The 8,759-nt window shown below is 30.8% G+C and overlaps 1 protein-coding gene across 1 annotated transcript; it reads left to right on the top strand.

The window, feature by feature from the left end:
- Nucleotides 1-3,061: 3,061 nt before the first annotated feature.
- LOC127239546 (protein DECREASED SIZE EXCLUSION LIMIT 1) lies at nt 3,062-5,538 on the top strand. Its single transcript, XM_051257748.1, has 3 exons — nt 3,062-3,179; nt 3,854-3,981; nt 4,416-5,538. The coding sequence occupies exon 3, from the start codon at nt 4,444-4,446 to the stop codon at nt 5,470-5,472; it is 1,029 nt and encodes a 342-aa protein (XP_051113705.1). The 5' UTR covers nt 3,062-3,179; nt 3,854-3,981; nt 4,416-4,443; the 3' UTR covers nt 5,473-5,538.
- The last annotated feature ends 3,221 nt before the right edge of the window (nt 5,539-8,759 follow it).

Raw genomic sequence — 8,759 nt, 5'->3', positions numbered from 1 at the left:
ATTTCCGTACATCCACAATTGCACAACGGGGGCACCATTCATCTGCACAACCGACATCACAGCTCCAGATAAAAAGGACAATGGCAAGAATGAGAAGAGCAAAAAAAATTGTATAAACTCATTTTGCTTATATACGTGGAAGTAGATTAAGATTAAAAAAGAAAAATAAAATAAAATAACAAAAATAAATCTAAAAAAAAGAATGAGAAGAACAAAAAAAAATTGCATAAGCTCATTTTCATATGTGTGGAAGTAGATTATAATTAAAAAAAAAAAAAAAAGAATAACAAAAATAAATTTTACCGTAAGGGGTGGAGTGGTCGCGCAGCAAGATATGGGTCAATGGCGGTGGATGGCCTACAGATCTGCAAATATATGTTGAGTGAATAAAAAAAAAATTAAAAAAAATAATAATAATAAAAGAGAGAACAAAGAGAATAAAAAATAAATAAGTCTTACCAGCGTTTTGAATAAGGCGATGCAGGGTCAAGACGGTGGAGTGCGGTGTAGCTGCAGCTTATGGAAAAATCTGAAGATAGAAGAACCAAGAAAAGGGAGGGTTTGGGACGATAATTATGAAAATAAATTAGGGTTTTTCAACAATTAGATTAAATGTAGTTTTTTTTAGTTATAATTAATATTAAAATATTTTGTGTATCTATCTGTTGTAATTCAGATAAATACTTAATTAAAAAAATTAAAAATTTTATAAATTAAACAAAATAGCAAATCAAATACTTTAACCAATCAAATTTAAAAAAAAAAAAAATCAAAACTCTTAGAAATTCTTACTTTACATATGGGGTCACAAAATGAGTTCAAATATATATATATAAGATAAGATAAAATAAAATAAAATAAATATAAGATATATAAGATTAGATTAGATATATATATATATATATAAACTCTTGAAATCAAATAAACCAATCACATGTATTAATCAATCAAATGTGTTAACCAATCAAAAATTTTATAAAAAAATGCAAAAAAACTACAAATTCATGTTTTTTTTGTCAATGGGAACCCACAATGAGCTCAAATATATAAATATATAAAATAAGATGAGATTATAAGATTATAGTATTATTATAGTTATATTTATTTTATTGAAAATATATAAAATAAATCATAATTTTTTATTATTAGATATTTATTTGTAATTTGTAATTTTATTTTTTATAATTTATGTTTAAATAATACTTCATCTGTCATCCTGTATGCTAATTTGATTGGATAAGAATTTTAAAAAATATATATTAAAATAAAAATTTCTATTTTTTAGAATTAAAAATATATAAAAAACTTGCAATTTTTTATTAAACAAGGAATAGAAATAAATTTAGATGACATGACAATGAAAAAAAAATAAAGTAAAAATAAATTTAGATGAATAATATTTTTTTAAAATATTTAGCCATTGTTATTTATTTAATTATTATCTTTTATAGAAAATTATTATTCGTGAACTTATTAAAATATTAAAATACTTGAAAAATAAAGATAAAATCTGATAAAAAAAATTTTAGTAATGTATTTTAAGTAAATAGTAAAATATTTACATTGTATTTTTTTTTCCCGTAGATTGCACCGTGCTTAACACTAGTCTCTCGCTAGTATGTGCAATTATATATCGATCAATTTGTCGTGGGTATAGATTAGTTATAAAATAAATAAATCACAAACATAATTTAAAATAAAAATAAATTGGGAAAAAAATCAAAAATAGTCCAAATTCAACCAAAAGTTATCAATTTTAGTTCTGATATAAAAAAAACGGTCGTGTCACAGTCGCTACCCAAGCACCCGAGGACTAGGCTCCTCAAAGAAGAAGAATCATCGTTTTCAGGAATTGGTGAGCAAGCTGATCGCCTTCGACAATCCACCGGAGGTAAAGACCACGGAGACTCCAATCCTCCTCCTCCCCGCCTTCAATTTCGACAGAATTTCATAGCATTCGAATCTGCACCGACTTCGGCGAGAGTGGTTACCACGATTTTGTTAGAAAATAGATTTGACGAAATCTGAAATGCGGCGAAATCCGAAAATAAAGAATCAGATAGATGCAAAATCAAATTCGAGCCTAATTAGAATTGAAGAGAAATTTGGCCCTCTACCGATCGCCTCCCAGGATAAAACGAATTGCGAACGAAATAACAGATTCCGCAAACCGAATTAGAATGGAAGAGAAATTCAGAATGAACTTTTGGAATTGATTTATTTCGTCTTATATATTATATTTTTTCAACTTATTTATATTTAATCACTGTCCACGTTCTACTGCACTTATTTATTTATTTTTCAAATAAAATAAATTAATCAAATAAATTATGGGACAAACAATTTATTTCTCTTTCATCTATTTAATTGAATACTCAACGGATTTCACCACCGGTTACCCTAATTTAATTGATTACAGCTCCCAAATTGAAGCGTTCTCACTCCGACTCCAACGGCGCTGGCCGTGTCCGACAATTCCGGCAACCTCCCACCCCGAGGCCTCTGGTGTCCCAATCGAATGCCTAGTGGGAGCATATCAATAGCCCCAATTTCCCTGGTGCCGACTTCCGTGTGCCTTCGGTACGAACCGCACCACCAGGGCCGACCCACGGTAAATAGAGGCTCAGGGCTACGGTAAATAAGAGTTCATTATATATTTATGTTATACATGTATAATTTATATACTCCCTCAATCCCATTGGATGGGTGATATTTATTTTTTCAATTTTTAAATATTAGTATTATTGGATTGTAATAAAATAAAAAAAAAAAACAAAAAAGACAAAACTACTCTATTAGTTAGTACGATGTAAGACGAACTAAAATGAAAAATGATAACATTTCAATGCAACAGGGGGAATATATATAGTTTATTTGATACTCCTTCCGTTCAAATTTTGGAAGATTTTGGATGTCTAATTACAAAATAATCATTTCATTAAATACTTCTTCTTCTTCTTCTTCTTCTTCTTCTTCTTTTTTTTTTTTTTTTTTTTTTTTTTTTTCGCTGCAGCGGTTTTACTTCACATTATTAATTGGGACTATTTTTTATTTTTTTACCAAATAAATTTTCTTAACCCTAGCAGAGCCGCTGCCCTCTTCTTCCTCCTCCGTCTTCGTCCTCTTCTTCTTCTCCGTCTGGCAGCGCTGTTACCGCCGCTATCGAAGCAATATAACAGGTTTGTTCTTATTTTTCTTTTCCTTTCCCTCTTCCCCTTCCTTCTTTATTTTCCTTCTTCCTCTGCTCGCTGCTGCGCTCGTCGGTGGTGAAACAAGACGTCGGGTTTCATACAGTAGTGTTTTTTTTCTTTTTCTTCTTCTTCTTCTTTTTTTTTTTAAATATCTTTCCCTTCTTTTTTCTTCCTCTTCTGCCCTAGCTGCGGTCGCCTTCATAGTCGTGCTCGAAAATGTAGTTTTTGAGAATTACTGGAAATAGTTGTACTTGCTTGCATTTGGAAATTATGCTGTGTATTTCAAATTGATGAAGTTAATCACATTTCTGTACTCTGTCTTTAGCATTTAGTCGTTTCAAATGCTTTCAAAAATTCTAATAAGATCCAAACAATGGATTTGAATTCTGATGGATTTCAAATTCGTTGTATTTTAATCCCATTCAATTTAAACCCTCTAATTCAAAATACATTTTCAGATTCAAATGCATCAAATCAAACATCCCTTAAACTATTTGTATGGCTACTTGCTTCTCGAAATTTCAAGTATTGATTGTTAATTTCTCAGATTTAATTTGGGTTTAGCAATAGCTATATTATGTATCTTTACACTGTTTTGCAATTTAGGCTGTTGAAAGAAAAGTTTCAAATTATCTGACTCCTCGGGTGCTTGATTATGTCAGATATCCAAATTTTCCACAGGAATGAGATGGTTTGGAACAAAATCAGATTGAATCGGGTACAATTGCAATTTTGGTGATTCCTGCTTCTATTGCTGGCTAATATCTTCCGGTGATCTTCCAAAATAACGGTAATGTCTTGATTCAAGGTTTAGGGAATGGTTATGGTGCTCATGCCGATTAGTCATAATCAACAACTCGTATAGCTTGTCAGCACATGGCTTAAAAATACAGCATGCGTTTGTGTCGATTATTAGCATGTGTTTGTGATAACATATTTTGTTTGTTGACATCAATTATTTTCTCAGTTCATGTGTTCTATGTTAATATGTATTTTGTGCTCGCTCAACATAGTAATTGCCGCCCAAGTTTTTATACCATTTGGTGTTTTATGTTAATCCATGGACAGTCTTTAGAGGTTTCGATAAAAATGATTGTTACATATGATGGATTGATGATTAGTGACATCAAAGTATATCCACATGTGGGCTATGAAATCGAATTGAAATAAATAAAGCTAGAGTTTCCGTTCATCGCGAATCTGACAAGTTCTTGTATTTTGCAGCCCAAGTGTTCATTATATTGTTCCAAAAATGGGTAATCTGCCGCCGCCGGATCCAGTTGCTGTGCTCAGAGGCCACCGTGCTTCGGTCTCCGATGTTTCCTTTCATCCTGTCAAGAACATCTTGTTCACTGGCGCTGCAGACGGCGAATTGCGCGTATGGGACACAGCACAACATCGAACAATTGCATCTTCATGGGTTCACAGCGCCGCTCACGGCATCACCGCCGTGGCAGCTGCCGGCGAAGAGAACCGAGTTATTACACAAGGAAGAGATGGAACTATCAAGTATTGGGACATCGGAGAAGGCGGCCTGTCGCGAAATCCAATCACTACCGTCAAAACAAACTCCTACCACTTCTGCAAATTCTCATTAACAAGCAATCCGACTGCAAGAACTCCAGAAACTGTCGATGAAACGCCGTTATTATTCAATGGGCGTAGTTATGTAGCTGCAGCAGGGGAAGATCTCTCGTTAGTCGATCTTTGGGATCTTCAGAACGCCAAAAAGATTTTAACATTACCTCATCCGTCGTCGAGCTTTACTACACGAGCGAGAGGAATGTGCATGTCGATCCGGGCCTTTACACCTGCAAATATTTTGTCGGGCTACGAGGACGGGTCAATGGTTTGGTGGGATTTGAGGAACCCGGGAGTGCCATTGACGTCGGTAAAATTCCACGCCGAACCCGTTCTAAGTTTGTGCGTCGATAGTCTTTGCCGAGGAGGCGTATCCGGGTCTGCCGACGATAAAACAGTGATTTTTGCAATGGATCCGTCGGGGGGCGCGTGTGTGGTGAAGAAAGAAATTGTGTTGGAGAGGGCCGGGATTTCGGGGACGGCAATCCGTCCCGATGGTCGGATTTTTGCGACGGCGGGTTGGGATCGGCGGGTGCGGATTTACGAGTATAGAAGAGGGAAAGGTTTGGCAATTTTGAAGTATCATAACGGGAGCTGCAATGGTGTGTCGTTCTCAGGTAACGGTAAAGTTATGGCTTCGTGTTCGGAGGATTCGACTGTGGCGTTGTGGGAACTTTATCCTCCTATTAGTAAAGATTAGATTAGATTGGGTATGTATGTCTTTATTGAACTTGGAATGTTGTATATATATGGCCAAATTCATCTATGGTCGGTGCGTTTCTTTTATCAAATTTGGTAAATTATGAGGGACATGTTTTACCTAATTGTACCTCTGTCCGGCTTTAAGGGTTTTATTTAGTTTTAAGAGTCAATAAAACACTCTACTTTGTCGGGTGCATCTTATAGTGTTTTTATTTTAGAGTGCGTTAGAGTTGCGTGCGAGGCTGTACTAGCGAGTTCTCGAGAGAGTCGAAGAATCGGAAAGGTGTTCGAGAAGGAACTGTCCGATCTGTTACAAGTGATATAAATTTTTAATATGAAAACATAGTACAATTAAGGGAAAAAGACAATATTTCAAAAGATAAATGAGACTTAGAGTCTAACTGAAGGACTATTTTTTTAAGTTCTTCAATAATATTACAGCTATAAAAAGACTTTGGATGTATTTTTTTAAAAATATATATATTTTTTTCAAAAAAATTAATATTACCTCCGTCTGACTCTAAGAGTTTCGTTGACATTAATTATTACTCTCTCTGTCCCATAACAAAATATTTATTTTTCCATTTTAGTTCGTCCCATAACAAAGTATCCATTTCTTTTTTTTTTTTAAAGTAACTTTACTATCTACCTAAACATTACAAATACTCTTACAACTTACAATATATTATACAAATGTCATTACATTTATATCATGCATACTAAAACTACGTGCAAAAAGCAAATAGATATCTAGTTATAGGACGGAAGGAGTATATGAAAACGTAGTACAAATTAAGGAAAAATTGCAAAAATACTTTTATTAGTGTGTTATAATACTATTATAATGATATTTGTAAAAAAAAAATACAATATTTTTAATGTTAAATACAATCAAATCAATATATCATACAATTGGCAATGAAAGAGTGAATCAAATAAATGAAAGGTTATAAGGGATTAAATGGCGGTTTCTGTCATGTTAAAAAAAAAACTATTTCAATTGGTGATTATGAAGGGAAAAGTAAATAAATAAATAAATTGGCAAATTGCATTATTATTGCAATTTTTTTTTTTCCTGTAAAGTGTATTTGTTTTGTATTTTGATTTAAAAAAATTATTTTTTATATAAAATAAAAAAATTGTATAGATAATATAAAAGTAATAAATATATAATATATTAATTTTTGTAAAGAAATAGGAGTATATTCAAAAATTTTGAGTAAAATGGAAGATAGATACTGATTTTTATTTTTAAAATTAATATAAATATAAAAATACTATGCCCTGTAATTTGTTTAAAAGTTAAAGAAATAATAATATTTTAATATGAAAATAAATATGTATAAAACTCTTGCTTTAATTATATACAAGTTATACCCATACTCTAGTTGCACACATTTATTAACATATACAATATATTTAATTTTTTTTGCATTTGTGCACGATATTTACAAGTAAAATGTACTATATATATAGCGACGGACTTGATTTTCGAAAAGTTCGAAGAGAAACAAAAATCAAGGACTTTTAAATATATATATATGTGTAATAATTTTATACTTATAATATAATATAAATAATTAAAAAAAATAATTTTTCTAACATTTGTAGATACAAAAATATAAATAATAGTATTAATGTTAATTTTATCTAATATTTTTTTTAATACACAAAAAACTCTTTAAACAAAAATCAAAAGCCTCCAAATAAATTAAATGATATTACTTTTTCTTACCTATAACAAAATATAAAAAAGCTTTTTTAGATGCAAAAATTATAAATAATAGTAATAATATTAATTATGTCTAATATTTCATTTTTAATACAAAAACTCTTAAAACAAAAAATAAAGAGCCTCTAAAGAAATATAAATGATATATATATTTATTTACCCGTAGTAAAATATAAAAAAACATTTTTAGATTAAAAAATATAAAATCTTTTTTAATGCACAAAAAATCTTAAAACAATAATAAGGGGCTCTTAATAAATATAAAAGATATACTTTTATACTCTCTTCGTTCTACATAATTTGTCTTTATTTTTTATTTTTGTCCGTCCTACATAGTTTATCTTTTTTTTTTTTGAATATGATTATACATTTTAATCACATTTTATATTTTATAATTTTATTAATATATTTAATTATTTTAATCTTAATTTATAATTATATTTATTATAAAATAATTAATTTTACTAATATACTTCTTAATTACTTACTAATTATGTAAAATCCGTAAAATAATTACCGGAAGTTCTCCGGAGCTTGCTGGAGTCCAAGCTGGAGTCGAACAAATTTTATTTTGGGTCTAATTTATTTTGAGCTTTAGGTGTAAGAAATTAATGAATTGAGTTAAAATTATGAGTAAAATTGAATTTGAACCATTTTTTTTGTCAAAGTAGGATAAAATAAATAATAAAACCCCAGTCTTTTATTTTTAATAAAGTATAAAATAAAATAAAATAAAATAGAGAGGTAGGATAAGGCAGCGAGCCGCCGCCCAACGCCCTCCCTTTGAGGTTTTTTTTCTTCAGAACACTTCTTCTCTTGGATCATTCTTAAGGTAAGTGAGATTAATTTTAAATAAAAAAATATATTCTAATTTTTAGCCCCTTCTATTAATATTTTTCAAAATTATTTTCAAATAGATTTGTCATAACAGTGTTAGGTTTTGTTAATTTCTTCTAAAAAAATTGATTATAATGTCCCATAGGGCTTATGTGAAGATTATTATAGTATTTTAAATTAAAATTTGTTGAATTTGTGGAATAAGTTTGAAACTCTAATTTTGTCCTAACCTAGTTATGTTTTTTTTTTTTTTTTTTGAAAAGATTTATGTCTATTGGGATGAGCATAATATTCAAATGTTTATTTGGCGAAATAAAGTGAAATTTTAACGAACTTGTTGGGTTTTAATATTCCACCTTTTGGTTGGTTAAATGTTGACCATTTGAATGCCTTGAGGTTAAAGTTCTTTCTAAAATTTGTCTAATAGTATGTTGAGTATTTGGTCAAATTGGTAACTGAAACTACTCGTCGAGTCCGATCAACTCGTCGATTGTTTGGATGATAACGTCAAGGGATCGAGATAGCAGGTTCCTTTTTTGGGTGATCCTGAGGTGCCCGTCATTCACGATGAAAAGGCCCTTAGACCGTCATCCGTGATGGAGGGATGGATTGCGTACAATCCCCTCTTGGTATGTTATATTGGAGACTAAAGGGTTGTGGCTGGCGCCCCTCGCAAACTAACAAATAAATTGACTTACGTATACTTTGGGCTTCGA

Source organism: Andrographis paniculata, unplaced genomic scaffold, assembly GCF_009805555.1.
Source record: "Andrographis paniculata isolate CXL003 unplaced genomic scaffold, ASM980555v1 Contig78END, whole genome shotgun sequence".
In the NCBI taxonomy this organism is placed as follows: domain Eukaryota; kingdom Viridiplantae; phylum Streptophyta; class Magnoliopsida; order Lamiales; family Acanthaceae; genus Andrographis; species Andrographis paniculata.
The sequence above is the reverse complement of the archived record's forward strand: the minus strand, read 5'-3'. Positions and strand labels throughout refer to the sequence as shown.

What these genes read in the sequence shown, in the direction of transcription:
- LOC127239546 (XM_051257748.1), top strand. Translation starts at nt 4,444, where the DNA reads ATGGGTAATCTGCCGCCGCCGGATCCAGTTGCTGTGCTCAGAGGCCAC.